Below are 22,390 nucleotides of genomic sequence, written 5' to 3'. Positions count from 1 at the left end.
AGTTGGGGTGCAGGACGGGCTGCAGGCTCTGGGCTGGAGCCAAAGGGTTTGGAGTGTAGGAGGCAGCTCCGGGCTGGGGCAGGAGGTTGGTGTGAGGGGTGCAAGCTCTGGGAGAGAGTTTGGGTGCAAACTCAGAGCAGGGGGTTGGGGTGCAGGAGGAGGTGCAGGGTCTGGGAGGAAGTTTGGGTGCAGGAGGGGGCTCTGGGCTGGGGCAGAGGGTTGGAGTGCAGGAGGGGGTGCAGAGTGTGGGCTCAGGGCAGGGGGTTGTGGTCCAGGAGGGTTGTGGGGACTGGGAGGGAGTTTGTGTGCAGGAAGGCACTCTGGGCTGGGGTGGGGGGTGAGGTGTAGGCTCCAGCTGGGAGGTGCTTACTACAGGCGGCTGCTGGTCAGTGGTGCAGCGGGGCTAAGGTAGGCTCCCTGCCTGCCCTAGCCCCACGCCATACCTGGAAGCAGCTGGCATGTCTCTTAGGCCCCCGGGGGCCAGGGGGGGGAGGCAGGCGGCTCCACACGCTGTCGCTGCCCCCACCCCAGCGCCAACTCCACAGCTTCCATTGGCCGGGAACTACAGCCAATGGGAGCTACAGGGCAGTGCTTGCAGGTGTGGGCAGCACACGGAGACCTGCTGCCCGCAGCCAGCCTCAAGAGATGCCCCCACAGCTCCCATTGGCCACAGTTCCTGGCCAATGGGAGCTGTGGAGTCGTCGCTGGGGGGTGGAGGCAGTGGCAGCACGCAGAGCCGCCTCCCACCACCTGTCCTCCCTCAGGGGCCGCAGAGACATGCCAGCCACTTCCGGGAGCAGCATGGGGCCGAGGCAGGCAGGGAGTCTGCCTTAGACCAGCTGTGCTGCTGAACTTTAAGTGGCCGGAGATCGCGATCGACTGGCAGAGGCTCGAGGATCAACCAGTTGATCATGATCTACCAGTTGGTGACCACTGGTATCCATTTTCAGTGTTATAGAAAAAGTAAACTTTTTAATGGAAAATGAAATTTGCAGAAATCAATGGCTTAGCCCCTCCTCTCCATCCCCACTCATCAGACAAAGCCTCTTACTCACCAGTGCAGTGCAGATGTCTCAAGTCTTGTATTAAATTATTTTTATGGAGGCTATTAAATGTTTTCTCCCATGTAAGGAGCAATTATATTACACTGATTTTATAGCTATCAGTCAACACACTCCTGAGTGTAATACTGATCTTCACTCCTTTCTGGCACGTATACAGCCAAGAAATACAAAGAAATACACTTGAATATAGACTAATGTGCAAGCAATTGTGTCACTATCGGTCTGCACAACATGTCACTTCTTGAGGTGGCAACAGTGATGCCACACAGTCTTGAAATGTAAAGAATCATGAAACAGGCCAAGTTCCCATTGACTAAATTGTCTGCATGTCTCAAAACTCTGCCAACTCAGAAAAGAAGTACTATTCAACATTTACTCTGGCTCCGAAAATTAAAGGAATGCCAACAACTGAATTAGGAGCTAGGAAGAGTTTGCAGTGAAAAATCTGCCAAGCAGGGTTAATTTAAAACTCTTAAAAAGGATAAAATACAATTTGTTGTTTGCTGTGCCAAAACAATTTTATGCAAAATCAGGAGCAATAGTATACAGTTATGAAATATTTCAAAAAGCTATTGCCCATAGTTAAATTTTAGAAGGAGACAATTGTTACACAAATGCCATTCTTGAGCAGAAATTGCTTTCATGTTTATCAGGTCCCTAAGTATTAAAAAGGATAGTAAACTGGAATAAGATTATCGAGCAGAATTTAGCATCTATCAGAATCTTATTCTGAAGAAAAAATAAAATAGTTCCAGGCATCCTTTACAGCTGCTTTTCTTTCTCTCTGTTTTGTTTTTGTTTTTTGAGGGGCAGGGCCTCCTCAAAATGCTCAACAATAAAAACTCATTCACTCTATCTTTAGTAAACTGTACGGCATGTTGCACTTTCTACTCAAGCTCACGACATTCTTCCCTTATCTTGAACATATACTGTTTTAATTTCCGCTAACCTCAATGTCCATAACAAAAAGATCATAAAAAATATTCCCGAACACATACACCTTCACCTTCAAGGTCATTTATACTCTTGCATCTTTTCACATTAATGGCAAATGAAACTACATTCCTTTGCTCTTTTGATGCATATGATTTCACACTGACACAAATTTTGATTGTGTATTAGAAACAAACCATTTTTTTTTTTTTTTTTAACTGTCAGGATACGATTTTACCAATGTGGTCTTCTCTCTCTTTTCTTCAGTGCAGTCTCTTTTTTGTTTTTTGTTTGTCAATCAGAAAAATGACTCCAGCTTTCCAAACTCTTTGAAACCCACTATTAGACTGGGGTGATCAGTTCCATCAACTCACATGCTTACAACATTCAAAGCCCCTGGCTTTAAAGTTAGTTCACAAGGGCTTTAATGACTGTTCTCCACTATACAGTGAATTAATTTGCATTGTAGTGGTGTTTATTCATGAATGTGTGTTAGAGATTGTTGATACGTCCACTTAACCAGTGCTGGTAGAAACTGAATGTGTACAAATACACACACACACACACGATAAAGTACCATATCTCCTACCTTTTAAAAAATTAAAATAAAAAAGTAGGGCTGTCAATTAATCACAGTTAACTCAAACGATTAACTCAAAACAAATTAACTTGATTTAAAAAATTAATCGCGATTAATCCCAGTTTTAATCGCACTGGTTAACAGTAATAGAATACCAACTGAAAATTATAAATATCTTTGGATGTTTGTCTACATTTTCAAGTATATAGATTTCAATTACAACACAGAATACAAAGTGTACAGTGTTCACTTTATATTTTTTTTATTACAAATATTTGCACTGTAAAAAAGATAAACAAAGAAATAGTATTTTTCAGCTCACCTCATACAAGTACTGTAGTGCAATCTCTGTAGTGAAAGAGCAACTCACAAATGTAGAATTTTGTTTACATAACTGCACTCAAAACAAAGTAAAACATTAGAGCCTACAAGTCCACTCAGTCCCACTTCTCTTTCAGTCAATCGCTAAGACAAACAAGTTTGTTTACACTGCTCTGCAACACCAGAACTCCAATAAAAAGGAGAGTTGTTGTGCAATTTAAATAGAAGGCTAATTCATTTTACATAGAACTACCAATAAATAAAAACATTACATAAATTAAGTTCAAATCAAGACAGAGCAGTCAAGAAGCTTATATAGGAAGTCAAATGTTTCCTTTCAGTTCTGGAGACAATATTGGTAAGTGCAAAACAGTATGCTTAGAGTAAAGTCTCCACCATAAAGTTCTAAATCAGAAGCATAATTTGAAGAGTCAATAATACTGCCAATTTCTTATGATTGCAGTTTTAGGCAAGGAAGTGGTTAAGATTTTAATCATGTGTACTAAGGATAAATTTGCATTTAGTGGACTGAGTACTAAAAGCTGGCAAAAGGCAAAAAGTGTACAGAACACAGACATACATGTGAAAAACAGTAACATTTTCTGCGTAACTCCTGCCACATGATTCTTTCAGAATTCTCTGAATAGAACCAAACATCAAACCCAGTACTCTGCAATGGACCTCCCACCCTGTCCTAGACATTCACATGCAAGTTACCCAAATATTTTCCCTTCCAAAGCTATTTTCTTTAAAAATACATTAAATATTTCCTTTATAAATCCACAACAGGTCCTATTTATGTGAACGGAGCTAGATGCTGAGCTAGAAATACCATAACAGCTGAGTATTTTAACTGGTAACACTCTTGTAGTGACATACCTGTGTGTGTCATATCAGCTATGGAATCCATAACTTTAAACATTTGAAATATCATGGCTTGAAAATTTAATTCACTTAGAGTGCATGTGGTATTGTTACATACATATTTACACACACACACACACACAATACATGATTATGTGTTAGAAAGTTTATGCCACCATGAGTTTGCAATAGTCGTATTATTCATTATGGATGGCAAAGCTATGAGCAAGTTAGGTAGGTCAGTCCAAAAAAATGCAGAAAAAACCTTGATGATACACCATCATTTATTCTGGATATGCCATATATGGTATAGAAAAACTACTTTAAGATTTTTTTAGATTTTAAAACAAGTTGAAACTGTATTTGTTACCTCCCCATGTAATACCAAGTGCCTATAGGCCTAAGTTACCTGAAAATAAATTTATCACATAACTTTCCACATATCTTGGGACCAGAACACATGTACATATATTAGTAATGTTACGATAAGGAAATCTGTTTAAGCATACCAGAATTACACACATTAAAAGATGCTACACTTATGTATACATCTAAGATAGATTTTTTTCTTTGTTATTTTAAAACAGGTTGACACAATTAAAGACCATCCTAATGTTTATTCAAGGCAATCACCAGGGGTGCAGGAGAGCAAAGCACCTTCTATCCACAATGTTGGTATTTCCTGACATCTGAATGCTTCAGTTTACAACTTTAATACAAAGTTAAAGTCGTTTTATTGCATTTAACATAGTTACAAGGGAAGGCAAGAAAACAATTGCTGGTAACACTGAATTTCATGCCCCAGTAGGCAGGTAAAGTACTTTTTAAAAATAGCTGTCCTGATTAAAAATGGCCTGCCATGGAGAATCAAAGAAATATAAATTTGGGGACCTGAACATTCATACAGTAATTGTGTTTATTTGTTTTCATAAATATTTAAGAAACAACTTATGGTATTTGCTATTACTGAGTCCATCGTAGTAAAATCCCTCTCTTCACAACATAAGCAAATACAATCAATTCTTATTTGTTATACTTCTCTTCAATATTCAAGGCTAATCTAGTTTTAGGTCAGGAAAAAGACTGTGGTCTATCATTTTAAACAAACCATTGTAGTAAAATGTGAACAGGAAATTCCAAACTATGCTACTCAAAAAACAATGATTAAAATACCCTTAACTTACAAAGCATAAAGAACCCATACATGTATCACATTAAATGAGAACAAAAGAAATGTGTAATTACCTCTGTCATTTTTTTTTTCCCATTGGGGTAAGGGCTTTTTATGGGTTTGCTGAGAGAGAAACATTCATATCTGGAGAGAGAGAGAGAGAGCGCACGCAACATATACAGCCCTGTCTGATACCTTGGAAATAAACAGCCTGTGGGAGTTAGAGAAGGCATGCCATTCATTCTTCACCATATAAATACCTTCTTAGAGTCTCATCTGAGCAGCAGTTTCACTTGGACCTTGAGGCACAGGTCTGACTTGTTTTTCAAATAAGAGAGCTAATTTTTATACTCAAATATATTTTTTAAAACATGCTTGCTAATATATAGACATTTCTATAAAGCCTAACCAAAACATGGGGTCAAGGATCTGAGCAAAATCTTCCCAGTTAGAATCACACATCTGAGAGGTACTCAATTTTTTTCAAGAACTTGGTCTTACAAAAATGATGCATGCCATATTTACTACTTTTAGATTACAGAAAAAAGGTATATTCTTAACTTGAGCTAGCTAACCTGAGGTACAATCAAAGGGGGGAGGGATGCACATATTCACGCAGGCACACACCTTTATCCTAGTGAAGACACAGCCTACTATAGAAATTGAGATATTACCATTGCTACTGAGTTTTCCAACTACAATACCAAAACAGGTACCACAGATCAAATACAAGGCTAACAAGAGAAATTATTTTTCCCCGATATAAAACATGATCATCTTACCATCCGCTAAATACATGACTGACAAATTTACAAACGCATATTCTGAAGGACTCCATCTACAGAAAGGAGGGGGTGGGGAGAGGAGAGACCTTTCCATGACAAGGACATATTTTCCATGGTTCTTTTACATGGCACCAGAGATTTTTAAATAAAATAAAATGTTTCTTAAGTTCCATAACTTCTTTCCCTTAAACAGAGGCACAGGATTCCCTTTTCATACATCTAAAAGGTGATTAGATAAATAGACAGACAGACACACACTCTCACTGTACTTCCCTAAGATTTACCAGTTGACTTCAGAAAGTATAAACCAAGTATCTGAACAAAGTATTTGTTTTAAAGAAATCTGGGAAATGGTTAAATGTGGAAAATCTAAAAAAATACAGGCATTTTTGTGTATTAGACATGATACATGTAGCAAAAATGTCAGTGATTTATTATGGCAAAGTTGTAATGACAGAATGGTTCACAGATTTTATAAAAGCAGAATACAGACTGCTGAAACTTCTTAGCCAAAATTTTAAATCAAGCCACATTAGAAAAAAACCACACATAGTATTCTCCTTTAGTTTATACTGACAAGCTAATCAAGTATCTAATGGGGGGAAGCAATACATAAGAGAGGGTTTTGGCAATGAGATTAAAACTTAGGTCATTAGTCTAAAACCAGAACAGGTCACTGGTAACCAAAAGTCGATACAATCTAAGAGCTATTTGGTAGCCTATGTGAAATAAAACGGAAGTCTAAACTAGTATGCAAAGGACAGAGGCCAATGAAACAGAAACTCCGAGTATAATCGCTTCTACATGTCATCAGAGAGAGAAAGTAGAGATAGTTTGGTGTTTGTGGAGACTGGTTATTTAGCTAGAAGAACTCAAATAAATAAGAAGAAATCAGGGCAACATTTCATAGGAGAATATTTCCAGATTTCTCCTGCAAGTTGGTAAATATCCTTCTAAACTAATGACACTGAAGATTCAATTGTCCAATGAGGAGTTATTGTACAAAATACAGAGAGTAAATTCAGGTTTCAGAGCAGCAGCCGCGTCAGACTGTATCCACAAAAGGAAAAGAAAAGAGTAAATTCAAACACTTAAATGTAAAACAGAGGAATTTTAATGCTATTTAAGCACCAATCTCAAGGCAACCTCAACCCTGGAGACACTACTTGTACTTCTGCAGTAAACACGCAATAAGCCTTTCAAACTTTTTCTTACATAAATTATGCACTGACGGCGAAAACGAGGGAGTGCAATTCAAAATGATTGTCAACATGCCTGTTTCACAAAAAAGAATACATAACTTTTAAAACTGGCAACACTTAAGCTTAGCCTTTCACCCTATGTTGCTTGAGAATGATAGCTTGATTTAAGGATATTACTCTGCATATTTTGCATGTGATGTTGACAATATGTTTAACAGTGACAAAGCTTTAACTTTTTGAATCTCAACGTCTATGGTCATTAAATAATTATTGTCTGACACTCCCTCGAATATTTTCCACAACTGTGAAAATTTAAATTGATCAAAAAAGGAAAAAATGATTAAAAATAGACTGATATTATCCACTGAAATTATTTTAAAAATTAAAATTAAATTCTGCCAAGCCTACTGCTGCATATGCTTAACTTTACTCAAGGTAAGCACATGTGTAAGTAGTATCAGGGCTTTAAGTTTGGCTAGAAATTAGACAAATTATCTTCTGGTAAAACCCTTACATTCATTCTGAGTAATATTCATCAAAGCTTCAGGGTAACTATAACTGCATCCCCTGACCCGCATGGTCCACTCAACTGGAAACCCAGTCAGGTTTCAGGTCTGCTGCCATCACCTATGTCTGGGTAAGGACCTTTCTCCCACTCCCTTCTGACCAGCAGGTTTTAAGGCTGCACATCTCCCTCCCATACACTGTGACAGGCAGACAGACTTGCTGGTGCTAACAGCCAGCACCCGTGAATTGTTTTGTCTCCAAGAGCAATGAACAGCGTATTACTAGCAGTTCCCAGTTACTACACAACTCTTTCTAAGCAAGGACATTTATTCTTAAGGTAAAAGCACTACAGAAAAAAACATATAAAACACTAAAAATTCTATTTGCATGCTTAAAGCTTACCAGAGGTCTTATGGGGCATAGGCCAAAATTTTGCGGGGCCTTAGTAAGATGAAGTCCTCCAACCATTCCACAAGGGCTAGGGCCACCCATGGATAGAAGATTCTGTCCATTTGCGGAATCAGAAAGAAGGCCCTTGGTCTTTTAAACTCAGCTTTTTTACATCAAAAGCCCTTTCTTTGTTTGAGTCTCTGGAAAACCCAGCCTGAACCAATACATGCAAGCCATTCCAAGGGGTGGTACCTCTCTAGGGTTGCCAACTTGGTAATATTTAAAACTGGACACTCCAGCCCTGCCTCTTCCCCCGAGGCCCCACCCCTGCCCCAACTATTACCCCCAAAGCCCTGCCCCTACCCCCGAGCTCCCACCCCTGACCCGCCTCTTCCCCTGAGGCCCCACCACCTGTCCACTCCTCTTCCCCCCTTCCCAATCACTCGCTGCTTTTCCCCTCTGACCCTCCGGGCCAGGACGGAGCTGCCTGAGGGGCTGGGCTGGAACAGCTGCCCAACGAAGGTAGGAGGCAGCCCCAGCTGACTAGGGGCTGTAGCAGGTGATGACCAAGCGCATCCCTGCCTCCCCCGCTTGTAGCAACCGAACTTGAGGTGTCCAGTCAGTAGAGCTGACTGGACACTGTCAGGTCCACTTTTCAATCAGACTTTCCAGTCAAAAACTGGGCACCTGGCTACCCTATACCTCTCTAAAGTTATTTAGTCTCAGTAACTCACTTTAATCACCCCTACACACACAGTTTTAGTTCCTCGATGAGCTGTAGTAATCCTCCCCCATGTAGCAGAACACAACCATACAAAAATTATTCATAAATTTATTACAATGCCCCCCCCCCAAGATACTTTATGGGATTACAAAACCTATCACAATATTAACAGTGAATTGTCAATGTCAGCTCTCTCCGGCACGTGATGGAAGCCTGTTGAACTACTAAAGGTTTCTTTTGTATTTTAAAATCCGAGTACCCTACAACATTAAATACCCACAATTATTGCATTCTGAACGTATTTTAAATTGCTATATTGCTTTTAATAGTATGTTTAAAACCAACTAATTTTAATAGAAGTAATTTTACTATTTCACTATTTTTTGAACCACATATAACATCCACAATAACAGATCTTGATGTTTATATGACTTCATCTTCAGTCAGGGAGGCATAATTCCTTTAGTTATTGGGGAAACAAAAGCTGAGCAACTGGAGATTATTGATTAAACAAACGCCTACATTGTTTTCTCAACATCAACTAAATGACTTATCTCTACACAATCTTCCCTTTCATATAAAACTTTTAGTTCATTTTTTATTTTAAAGCTTTTTTTAAAAAATACAATCTAAACAATCCTTCATATAAGCATCTTAAATTTCAAAATTGAATTCCAATTCAAAACACTGCTGCCATAATCCCTTTTCTATAACGTGCCACACACATTGTCGGTGCTATATAAATAACTATGAGATATTGCACTAGTCTTTGCTACATGCACAAACCACCCTTTTATTGTAGGTTTAAAAAAAAACACACACCTTAATATACTATCTCAATGGTGACATGAAGAGTACAGGACAAGAGCACACAATGGATGACAGAAATGACTCAATGGACTATTAAAAGTGGTATGTACTACAACTTGTTGGTAGAACCGATTAAAATTATCTACCTAGAAAGGGTGAGGACACAACAAAAATCAGGTCAGAAAACTATCCAGAATCTCCAGACATGGCTAACCAAGATCTACTTTCATGTTCAAGTTTCCTCACTGATCCATGGCCCATTGTTCCAGAAACAGAAGTACTCTCCTTGGCATGAAATACTCCTATTACTAGCAATGAAGCAAACAAAGACATCCAGCACTTTTCTCTATTCAGTGCATCAAAGCTTTCATCTATCATCTCGTGCCTCAATTATTGTAATCGCATCCTCTCTGACCTTGAGTATTCCAATCTTGCTCCATACAAGCCCACACCGAAAAATTTTGAAAAATTTCAAGCATCTAATTCAAATTACTACTGCCAGAATAATCACCTTAGCCTACCACTTTGATCACAGTACCTCCCTCTCCTCACATGAACTTTAACTACTTCCATTGGCTCTCCCTTACAAACTTTTGGTCCCTACCATCAAGGCCCTTCTTCTATCTCACTGTATCACACACACCCTTTACTCTGCCAAGGATGTCCGCCTCCATCCTTCACTTGTCCACTTTTACCACACACACCTTCATGCCTCCTTCCTTGCTAACCTCAGTGACTGGAATGCCCTCCCCCAAATGATTCACACACGCAGTACCCTGCCCTTAAAACCCCTTCCAAAGATCCACCTTTACCATGATACAACTATCTAATGATAATTACTAAGCACATGACCTATTTAGTGATTCATTATTATCCCTCATACACCCATCTTATTTTTATTCAAAAACTTAAGCCTCCATATTATACGTAATATAAGACTTGTCTTTTTTTTAAGATCAGTTTAGTTAGACTGGTATGCACATAGGGATATCTTAAATTAAGATAAATTGATGAGTCAATTTAAAACGAAGTCAATTCCTTACCAACTTAAGCTCAATCGATATAAGCCATTTTAAAATGGATTCACACCAGGTTTTTTAAGTCACTTTTAAAACACACCTTTAGTTAAACCAATGCAAGTCCATGTGTAGAAAGACCTTAAATAGGATATCTAGCGTTCCTAATATTTCAACCTCTTCCCCTGCCCCTCTACCTCATTTTGTTTCCCCACACCTCTGTGGCATCTTGTCCACATTTAGACTTTAAGCGCACTCAGACGGGAAATGTCTTTGATGTTTGCACTGCACCTAGCAAAATAGGCCACCAGTTTTGTTTGGGGCCCCTAGGTGCTACTGCAAACAAAAACAAACAAGAATCCTACTGCAGAAACATGAGAAACATTATTCCCTGTAGGCTAGCCCTAATCCAGCCTTTTTGTAACTTTTGTTTCTCTTTTTATCTTGCTTCGACTAGTACAGATGCTACCCTAGTCTATATTCGATTGGGAAGATTGAGAGAGATGAGAAAACACCTACATTTCTATTTTCATTGGTCAATGCTGCAGTCAAACTAAAGACCCAATGTTAAGAATCTGTGGCACTTGCTTGCTCTGCTGAAGAATGCAAGTTGTCACATCTTAGCAGACATGATATTCAGGAAGTTCTATTTTTAAACTGTAGGCAAAAATAGTAGTTTTATTTTGTTCTGCCAAAAAAGCAATTAAATGTATTTCTGTAGAGACCCATACATACCTTTATAAAAGTACTCCCCCATACACTCCCACCACAATATTAGAAGCCCCATGAATCAAGCATTATATTTAATAGTTTATGAAGGACAGGGTAAATATAGTGGGGTTTTATCCACTATAGACAAATTCCTACACTTTTTTTCTTGCCTGTAAAGGATTTGTTCTTCTGTTTGTACACTGTTACACTTCATACTCTAAACAAACTACATTTTTGGCTCTAACACAAACTAAATTGATATCTATGGTCTCTAAATCTATACTAAAGTTTGCTCAAGACGACAGAAACCTAAATCCACATTTTATACTCAGGACTGAAATCTCAAGTCACTCATTCTTAAATCAGCTAATCATAGAACCTGAGAAGCAGAGTAAAAATGTTCTTTTATATGACATATGCATTCTAGCTACCGTTTTTTAAAAAGCTAATATTTAAGTTCCTGTTCAGTAACACCTACATGCGTGTTATTTCTAAGTGCTTCTGGAGCACATTGCATTTTACATGCAATTAAAGAGACTTAGGGCTTGTCTACACTGGCAATTAACAGCGCTGCAACTTTCTCACTCAGGGGTGTGAAAAAACACGCCCCTGAGAGCAGCAAGTTGCAACGCTCTAAAGCACTAGTGTAAACAGTGCCCTGTGCTGGGAGCTAAGCCCCTCCTTGAGGTGGGGGTTTTTTTAGAGCCACTGTGACCACAAAAGGCATGTTAAAGTGCTGCTGCGGCAGCGCTTCAGCATTGCCAGTGTAGACTAGCCCAAAGTCCCTACCCCTTGCAGCTCACACTTTTAACAGCATCTGAAGTCCCATCATCTGAGGACATGTTTAACATTTCTCTGAATTTGCCTTACCTTAAAACTCTTACACACATTTGCTATTAAAGAAAGCATCCTCATTTTGTCCAAGATTAAACTGCATTACCTTTCATCCATCAGTACTCAGCAGCGATAGGTCTCAAATTCTCAAGAACAAATATTTTCCAAAAATTCCTTCTGTTCAAAACTTGGCTGCTCAGGGCTAGATATTGAGAGCTGCCTAATGCCCTCAAGTCCAACTCAAGGGTGCTCACCACCTCCCCACAGACAGCCAGGACCTTCTAAGAGTAAGCACTTATCATACATTCCTGTATCATTGCCGTAACACTGCAAAGCCCTGAACTCTACGAACATTTTTCCTGATAAATATATTTGAGCAGCAGATCATCTGGAAGTGCACAACTGCATGAGTTTATCAAGCGCACAAAATAAAATCTCATTTCTGTGAACTCTGACAAAACATTTAGCAGCCTATCATCTTTCTGCTTGTTAAGGTTTCACAGCACTCTAATTTTTTTTTTCCTTCTTAAGCTACTGCAAAAATTGGCTAACCTGACCACAAAGTTTAGTGTCACTCAATCTAAACTTAAAAATCTAATGTTCTTTTTAATATACAAATCTATCATTTGTACTGTACTGTAGGGAACAATCCTTCACTTTTTGGAGAGAAATGGTCTGCATAATCTAGAGAGAAGCTTCCATCTCTACCTTCTACGATTCCAGAATACTACTCTCAACACATTTTAGGCCAGTAATAGTTAGAATCTTCTGCCACAAGAGGTACAGCATCAGTGTTCAACAAGGCTGGATAAACCATAGGATTTCAAAGCTATTAATTAGGAAACAAATGGACATGGAATTAACACGTAACTACTTTTCCTCAAAACAGGCATATAATTTGGGCAAAAATAATACTGTAATCATCTCACTTGTTTCAAAGTATCTAAACGACAATGCACTGAGGGTTAAAAAGATCATGTTCAAATTATTACCCATGAACTAGATTTCAGTTATCAAATAAGAGTAACAAAGAAGCTACAATTTTTAAGTAAACATCAAGTTTAAAAAAGTACCCAACACTGACTAGCCTGACATCTCTGGCCCCAATCCTTCAAACACTTAAGTCACTCACAAGTATCAAGTTAAGCATGCGTGTGTTGGGAGAATCAGGGCCCAGGCCAACAAGTTGGAGTAAAAAATATTTGCACCTATACATCTCCAGCAATTTAAAGAAATAGATTAATATATTTTAAAAGCTAGATGGGACAGCTGTGATTATCTAGACTGACCACTTGCATAACACAGGTCATAAAAAGTATAATTCCTGCATTCAGAGCAAAAACGAGGGACGGGGGAGGAAGGAAACCCAGGCCATACTGTCGAAATCACCAGGCAAATCACCTGTTCTCTAGAATGTTCGAAGAGCAACTCTCACTGGCTTCAGTTGCAGCTGTGAGTACTCAGCACTTCTGCAAATCAAACTCCAGAGTCTCAAGTCAGGCAGCCAAAAAATGAGGACTACACAATCAGTGATCACATGTGAAAAGCCTGGTTTAAGCGACAGAACCTGGGGCAGAGGGAGAATAGAATCCAATTCTCCAGAGCAACATTCAACTGCCTAAAACCATGAGAACCTCCTTTCTCTTCCTTCAATCCCCAGGCTCTGCAAACCTTCCAACCTCCAAACCACTTCTGCAGAACATCTGTACATGCTCATGCTTCACACCATACACTTCCCTAGCCCTCGCATCCCACCCCTACACCAAGTGGTGGGATCTGCTGCCACCTGAGGAACCAGAGGTTCAGGTGGTGCTGCCACACCCCCTGGCTTGAAGTGGTTTCCATTATACACAGGGTTTACAGTTTGGTTCAATGGCTCTCAGCACCCCCACTATAAAAACAGTTCTAGCACGCCTGCTGAGGAGGGGGAGGAACCTCAGTGGGCCAGTCTGTACTACACTTTGGTTCAGTGGCCGAGAGTCTGGTGGAAAGAGTGGCTGGTGCCCATCCATCCAAGTGTGATCCCGTTCTTTTCTGCTCTATCCCTCCCAACATGTCCTGGTCCTGTCTCTTCCCAGTCCCGTTCTCCTTATTTAGCTGGTCTCTACACCTCAGGCTTTTCATCCCAGGATCACCAAGCCCTAGTCTCACCCCACCAAACTGCTCATCCCAGTCTCACTCTGCCACTCCTACCCAGTCTCCTGGCCCAATCTCTCCACTCTTTACCCAATCTCTCTCTTCTCTCCCCTCCCCCCCCACCACCCTGACTCCACTCACTGCTCCCCTATCCATGTTCCCTGTCAGTGGCTCACAGTCTCCCTCCACATAGGCTCCTAATCCAATCTCAGTGTCCCTTCTTCCCCATCCCAGCTCCTTGTCCAACTAGTCCCATTTCTCCCCCACACCCTAGCTCTTCTGCAGATGTCTCCCCACCCCCTCATTTCTTTCCCCCTCCCCTCTGGTTCCCGGTCCCAGTCTCCTTCACGTCCACCTCTTCCCCTTCCCAACCCCCCTTTACCCAGCTTCCATTCTCAGTCTTGGGATTCACTCCCCATTTCCTTCAGACTATTCCCCCTCCAAATCTAGCTTTTGTCCCCTCTGCATTCAAATCAGGTAACCTTCGCCTCCATGCTGCCTGAATGGGTGCCAACAGGGCATCACTAAGAGCACAGGAAAGGTAAACCTCCATCTCTCAGTTTAACTTTAGGTGCCCATGCCCAACACAGCCTGCAGCAGCCCAGATCTGCAACTGCAGAGCACGTCCAGCTCAGCTCCAAGTCGCAGCACATCCAGTGCAGACAGAATCTTCAGATAATTTAGCTTCTAAAATCAAAATCTCTACTGAGCACGTGCAAACTGCAATTTTTCAAAGGCTTTTTCAAATTTCAACAGTTTTCACAGGGACAGAAAAAGGCACATCCCTGACACAAAGTCCACCCCCTTGCCAAACTCAGAAAAAAACGGTCACAAGAAACGTTTGTATTACCACAGTATCTAAGCGCCCTAGCCACTGATCAAGACCCACAGTGAAGAGTTTATAATCTATGGCCTTGGTCTACACCACAAAGGTATGTCAGAAGAGCTATGCTGGCTAGGAATGTGGAACAAAAAAACACACACCCTGAAGATAATTAGGCTGACAAAACCACCAGTGCAGATGCTTCTTTGTCATCTTAACTAATGTCATTCAGGGAGGTGGTATTACTATGCTGGCAGAAGAACTTCTGTCAAGATACACTGCATCTACCTTTGGCCAACATAGCCCATGTCTATGCTACAGAGCCCAGGTATAATAAATACAGAGGGAGAGACAGACAGACAGATGGGGGAGTTCAGACTCATTGATGATTATCCATTAATAATTTTTGAGATCTAATCATTTATAATCCATTTAATACATAGCACATTGATTTTATATAGTGCTAAGAAGTCTAAATACAACACAATTATCTTTGTCAACCAAGGCAGTGATCCATCTCAAAGATAAAATACTCTCTAAAACTGCTTGGCTGACTGTGTTGGGACGTGCTCTCCACAGCAGCTCTGAAAGAATTGATTAGGCTAGGTGGGCCCCATCAACCAATTAAACTGCAAAATGGGGGAGATTTAGGCTGTGTGGAGGGCCTAATTATAGGGAAGCTCTCCTATGAGGGCGCAGGCAGGGCTTCTATAAAGGTAGGAGGCTGGCAGTTGCAACAGGGTGGGAGGCAACAGGGATGAAGCCTTCAGCTTCTCTCCCTGCAGGAAGGGAGCAGGAATGGGAGATAGGACTACTCATGAGGAAGGGTTTACTTAATGGGGCTAAGAGAAAGGGGTCTGACTAAGAAGGCTGATGAAAAAGAAGAGGGCAATAAGATTGGTGAAGTCCCAGACCAACTGCTTACCACAGAGCCCTGAACAGGAACCCAGAGTAGAAGGTATGCCTTGGTTTCCCAATCATCCACTGCAGAGTGGTTTTGTTAAGGGCAGTTGATACGAAGACTGCTGGAGACACTGCAGGAGTGACATAGTCAGGGCAGTCATCTGAGGACTGCCTGATGCTGTGGGTGCAGAAGGACTTTGAAAGACTCCCCATGAAGAGGAAATTATAGTGTGATCTCGCTGGAGGGCCGCGTCATGCAGTAGACATACGGTGACTTGGTGAGCAGGAGAAGAACTGTACGGGGGAAGACCAGAAAGGGGTTGCTAATCTAGGCAGAACTAATCATCACGAGGCACCACCCAGTGGCAAGCAGACCATCCTGTGACACTGACCTTCCTTACTTCATCTCTCATATTATTCCTTGTTTTCCTTCCTAACTTTACTCCACTTTCTTTCCTATAAGTGATCTAATGTATTTTTCCTGAGTTGTATTCAGTTTCCAGTTCTCTTCTTTCTCTTTCCATCTACCATCATCTCGTCTCTCTTTTCACTGTGTTCTCCTCCTCCTCTCTCTTGCATCTCGTCCTCACCTCTGCCTCCAAAAAAATCTGTATACATACTGCTTTCCTAACTTATCCCATTAACCTTTGCCCCTCTCCCTCCTGCCCACCCTGACACAGGGATCAATTTGTTAACCAAACAACTGGTGGTAGGTTTAAGTTTGTACTCAAACAAAAGATTGAGACACACACCCCACGCCACACTGTCTGGAGGCAATGCCCAAAAGAAGAGCCACGCCCCAAGCTGCTGGGAATGGGGAGCATGCTGGAATGCCTAACATAATGCTGTCCCTGATGTGTGCTTGGGAATTGGGCTCCATCTTTCCTATCATTCTCTAGTTAGTAGATGGCTGATAATTTGAGGTGCCTGTGGGCCAAGCTTCAAATTTTTCCTAATACCTTTTGGCTGCTAGATAGTAAAAACATACTGGGTTTGTCCTCCTCCACCCCCCCCCCAAAAAAAAACAAAAAACAACCAACCCACCACCACCTTTTGGCTGCTTCAGGAATGGGGAGTAATTTCTGCTACTTTACTCCTCCCCCAATCTCCTGGTTGATGTGATCCGGTGTGGGGGGGAGAGATGTACTATTGCTACCCTGACAGGTTTCAGAGTAACAGCAGTGTTAGTCTGTATTCGCAAAAAGAAAAGGAGTACTTGTGGCACCTTAGAGACTAACCAATTTATTTGAGCATAAGCTTTCGTGAGCTACAGCTCACTTCATCAGATGCATACTGTGGAGACTTTCACCCTATCCCTCCCTCAACTTGGTGTTAAGTCCTTTTCCCCAAAAAATGAATAGCTACAGTACATATGTCTCCTAGCTGCTTAGGGCTTTCCCAAGCATTGGCAAAATTGAGTTCTTATTTGTTCCACTGCCACCCAGAAGACTTTGAATAGCAGCAATGAAAACTGACAAGCCTGGTCAGCTTTCACTCAATAGTATTTCCAAAGAAACATCTAATCAGCAACATACTCTGAAGATGTCTATCTGTAAAATAACATAGCAGCAGTTTATCCTGAGTTTGCATTTGAAAGGTTACCTTTGCAACCACAGGGCTAGAATGAAAGCTTAAATTCTGCAGCAGTTGATGGCACCGGCCTGATATAAATCACCTTTGTATTTGCTTCAAGTTAAATGTGTCAATCTCCACTGAATAAACTGTACCACATATTCATGCATTCTTGGTGAACCAAGGGAAGATTAAGCATTAATCTAAATTAGTATTTGGACAAAGCTATACATGTATCAGACAACATCCAGATTATTTTAAAGAATTAAGGCATATGATAGTTTGAAGCATAGTGAAGTAAATGTAGTCATAAATTCAATGGTAAAAAGAAAAGGAGTACTTGTGGCACCTTAGAGACTAACCAATTTATTTGAGCATAAGCTTTCGTGAGCTACAGCTCACTTCATCGGATGCCAGTGAGCTGTAGCTCACGAAAGCTTATGCTCAAATAAATTGGTTAGTCTCTAAGGTGCCACAAGTACTCCTTTTCTTTTTGCGAATACAGACTAACACGGCTGTTACTCTGAAAAAAATTCAATGGTGTTATGCTAAGACTTGTTTAATTCTTTCCTCTGCACTCTATATATTTGCTCCATATATTCCGAAGAACCATATTGAAAGGCTTCCTCCTTCCATTACATTTCAGGTGAAAGCAAAGAGAGAGACAGACTACTGAGACAAACATACTTGCCTTCAAACACCCCGAAGGTAGCATATTCAAAACCAAAAATTGGGCCATTAAACCTCACCCACCTTGTCTCTCTAATATCCTGGGACCTAGATGGCTGTAACACCACTGCATATTCAGAATAAATGAACAGCATTAGAGTATACAATCAATGCAGAAAATTATATGCCAACTGAATACACAAAACTGCAGTACATGAACACAAAGGATACACATATACACAGTCAATAGAATACGGAAAAAGCCAAACTTTTGTTTTCAAATAAAACAGCTAACTGTATAAACTGTATAAATATTTACCTACAAAAACAGCAGTGTACCATTGTGCAAGAAAACAGGAATTGAACAAATTATTATTACAGTCTTTAAACCAGACTCCATTTAAATGTTTCTGTGGCCTGCTTAACATTCCATGCATATTTCTGGCAAGGTAGCTCTGGCTGAAGTTCAAACTGTCCTTTTCTAACTTTCACTTACTATAAAAAATTGTTTAATATAGAAAAGTATACAGCAAATGTTCTTATTTTACCAACATCTAAAATACTGACACTTGTGTTCAGTAACTCTACATGGAAACTTTTAGAGCAACTCTTCAAAGTGAGATTGTGTTTACCAGACCACACCATCTATAAATGTTACATACTTCCATAATCTTTAAACTGTAATAAATTCTTCATTTAGCTGATGCAAGTTTATGAAAAATACTAAAAACCTATTTTTTAAAATTGATGTTTTTTCACTCATTGAGTTCATTTAATCTTATTTATTACATGCCACCAAGCCCAAAAGATGTGAAGTCATTCTGTGACAATGTAGTCCAAAGAAATCTGTAGTAGCCCACATAGTCCTCAAATTGATTAGAAAAACACTAATTTACCAAATTTCTCCCTAAATGTTATCTTCTGATAAGGTAAACTATCATATTATATAATTATGTCTCAAGCGCCTGTGTTTCCAATTTGTTCAAACCAGCTAATAAATCAGCATGGTCATGCTGCAAAGTTATAGTGGATTCTATAATAGCACTTGAAAAATGAAAACACTCCAGGCTTCTAGTTATACACCACTCACAAAACTATGTATGGGCACTAACCACAGACAGTGCTGCTTTGTCTCCTAAAATAAGTTTTTACCGCTCAAATAATATTTACAAATTGGAAGTAAAAAGATACCTTAATACTATACAGAAATGACTGAGGACCTGATCCTGCAAACACACACACCTAACTTAAGTGAGTTGGTCCACTTCAGAAGTCAGTGTGATTATTCATGCAAGTAAAGTTAAGCATGTGCAAGCGTTTACAGGGACTGAGTACTGTATCAGAATAAAGCTATGCAGCTCAGTCAGTCTATCCACTGTAAGAGACTTTATGCTCCATTTCTTTTAAAAACACAGCTACATCTAAAATAGTGCAGTTTAACGGGTGTGGGAGTTGTTTGGGGTTTCTAGAGCAGAGAAGCAAAGATTCCACAGAGGGCCCCTTTAAGAATATTTAAATCGGAGGAGGCCTAAACATTTTTCTGTTCTTCTGAGAAGGAATGTATTAGATTTCAACAAGTGACAACTCCGTACTTCTAAACTACACCACCCTGCACCAAATAATATCTCCACTTTCACACTTCAGAGCAAAGTGATATTTCACCCGACTACAAATTCTTTAAAAGGCTTATGCTGAAATACAAACAACAGTTTGCAGAAGTTTCGATGAGAGCAAGAAGAGTTCCTTTGACTTCATATTGGGAATTGAGTTAAAAATTACTAGAGCAACCCGTGACTTACAAAAACCCAATCAAGCCTTTTAAATCTGTTGCGGGAAGTGTCCTTTCTGGATTTCCTTGGCTTGTAAACTTACACCATGGAACGGACAAACCACCACCATCGCCAGATCAATAAAATCGAGTGCCGCCGACCGGCTGCTCTTTCAGGTGGCTTCAGCCCATTATTGCAAGCTGAAACGCTGCGACAGTTTTGCAACTTGGAAGGTCTCTTTCTGTCCGTGCCGTGCGGGCTGAACCTGGCTCCAGCAGAGCGGGCAGCCCGGCGAAGGCGTGACGGCCCCAGCCAGCGCGCACACACCTCCCGACCGCTCGGCTGCGTGAGCGCGGAGAGGGCGAGCGGGCAGGGGCTGGATTCGAAACCCGGGCCCGCTAGCCTCCAAAAGCAAAGCTGAGGCGAGGCAGCCGATCCACCCTAGCCCGGGCTGCTGGGAGGGAGCACAAAGGGGCAATGGAGACCCCCCCCCCCAAGAGGAGGTGGGAACAAGGGGGCATCAGCCAGATGTGACCAGGGGCTCGCCAGGCTCCAACCCCATGTGCTCCCCCCCCCGCCCGGCTCCGTGCAGGCGGCGTGGGTGCCCCTTACCTGTCCCGGGGGTCGATCCACGAGGTCTGCCGGGTGTTGTGGTCGATGTAGAAGACGCGCCCGTCGAAGTCTCTCGCCTCCTCCCAGCCCGCGGGCAGCGGCAGCTCCGAGCTCTCCCGGCCCCGCGGGCCGCCCCCCGCCGCCGGCTGCCCGGCTCCCTGCTGCGGCGGCTGCCGCCGCCGCCGGCCGCTCACCCACGGCATGGCCCCGCCGCTCCCCGGCCGCCGCCACCCGGCCCCGGCCGCCGCCCGCTCCCCGTCCGGCCCCGCTGCCGGGCCCCGGCCGCCCGCCGCCGTCGCCGCCTCCAGCGCTACCAAGCGGCCCCGCGGGGAGCGGGACTCGGGCGGCTCCGGCAGCGCCGCGCCGGGCTCATCCTCCCCCGCTCCGAGCCGGGACCAGCCCCGCCGCTAACCCCGCCCGGCAGCGGCCCCGAGAGCCCGCGTCGCCCAGCGCCCGCCCCGCTCACAGCCCCGCCGGCTCCCCCCGCTCCAGCCCGGCGCCTGCCCCGGCCATCTTCCCTCCCTCCCTGCGCCAGGGCCGGCCCCTCCCGGCGATTCCCACGCTGGGGCGGGGAGCGGCGCTTCCCCTCCGCCTCCAGCCCCGGCGGCGCAGACACTCCCCTCCGGCCAGGGGAGCGGGCCCGGGAGCGGGGGTGAGGCGCGGCGACCCAACTTAGCTCCTGGCCCAGGTGGCACGGAAACAAACCCGGGCGTAAGGGAAAGGGGGCGAGGGGAGGGGATCCGGAGCGGCGGGTCCACGCGGGGCTTGCCCCTGAATTCGGAGCCGGGTTCGGGTTACAGCCACACGCCCCCATCCAGGGCAGTGGCTCGGCCTGGGGCGAGAGAGCCGCCCCTGTGTGAAACCGCTCCAAGTTGGGGGTTGTGTCGTTCCCACATCTAACCCCTTCTAGATCATGCGAATTTCACCCCTCGCCTCTGTTCACACCGGCACTTGGCAGACTGAGGCGCAATTAGGGAGGGACTGGAGCGGCCACACGTCATGCCTGGATCCCAAAGCCCAGATCCTCACGGTACTTCGGCTCCTAACTTTAATTCATTTCGATGGAAGCTTGGAGCCTTTGGAAAATCTGGGACCACGTGTCCGTCAAAATCTGTAGCTGTCATTAAGATGGTAGATAATATGTATGTGCGTGTATGGGGAATGTTTGACCCTTAGGGCCTCCAGGAAATAAGATTTAAAGGCATGCAGAAGAGACCAGCTACACAACATCAAGGCAGCCTTAACACTGACTGCCTCCCGTGAGTTGGCAATAGCCACTGGGAATTATTCACATCCACTCTAGCTGCATATACTGTGTTAGGTGTAGCTGTACTCAGTGATGGACAGAGGAGTTGGAGAAGCTGATCATTGTGATATGAGATGTGCGGGGGTTTGAGCCTCTCTCCTTTCCCCCCATGTGTCCCCATTTCTCATGGTACACAGGCATCTGTGTCCTTTGATCAGCATCCCTCTTTCAGTGCTGAATTGTGGTGTATTAGTAGCAACGCACAAGAGTCTCCTTGCCATGGGGATTGCCAGCGGTGAGAAGGGATATGAGAGTGGGGCATCACACAGAGCTAAGGTTGTGTTGGTATGTACTTTAACTCTTTCCGACTTCCGGAACTTTCTTTGCTTTTCCTTAACCCTTTATTTCCTGATTTTCAAAGATCTGAGTTTAGCTGAACTTGTTGTTTCAGAAGGGCACAAGGCATCTCCAGGCAACTTTAATTCTAGGGAAAAGTTTTGAGGTATTTAATTTTTATTTCTTTAAAAGTAATTTATTAGCACTTCCATGTATCATACCCAGCTCTCCCTTCCACAGCCTTGGGCTCCTTCACAGTGATTAGTCCCAGTGCAGAATGCACTGGCTGCATGTTAGGCCCTTCCCTGCCTCTGCATCTTCTCCATGTCTCTGCCAATCTAGAACAGCCTGGCTCTCCCTCCTCAACCATCCACTCCATGCAGAGGCAGGCAGCAGCATGGAACCTGCAGGT

At 42.7% G+C, this 22,390-nt stretch overlaps 1 protein-coding gene across 1 annotated transcript in view; it reads right to left on the bottom strand.

The window, feature by feature from the left end:
* Positions 1 to 20,599, bottom strand: part of WWC3 (WWC family member 3) — a 171,612-nt gene extending 151,013 nt beyond the window's left edge. Inside the window, exon 1 of the mRNA XM_073354676.1 lies at positions 20,397 to 20,599. Within this exon, the coding sequence (XP_073210777.1) occupies positions 20,397 to 20,599 (203 nt within the window). The remainder of the gene's footprint in view (positions 1 to 20,396) is intronic.
* Positions 20,600 to 22,390: the final 1,791 nt, after the last annotated feature.

The sequence above is a fragment of the Lepidochelys kempii genome, chromosome 1, assembly GCF_965140265.1.
Source record: "Lepidochelys kempii isolate rLepKem1 chromosome 1, rLepKem1.hap2, whole genome shotgun sequence".
Classification (NCBI taxonomy): Eukaryota; Metazoa; Chordata; order Testudines; family Cheloniidae; genus Lepidochelys; species Lepidochelys kempii.
Note: the sequence above shows the minus strand (reverse complement) of the source record. Positions and strands in the feature narration are given on the sequence as shown.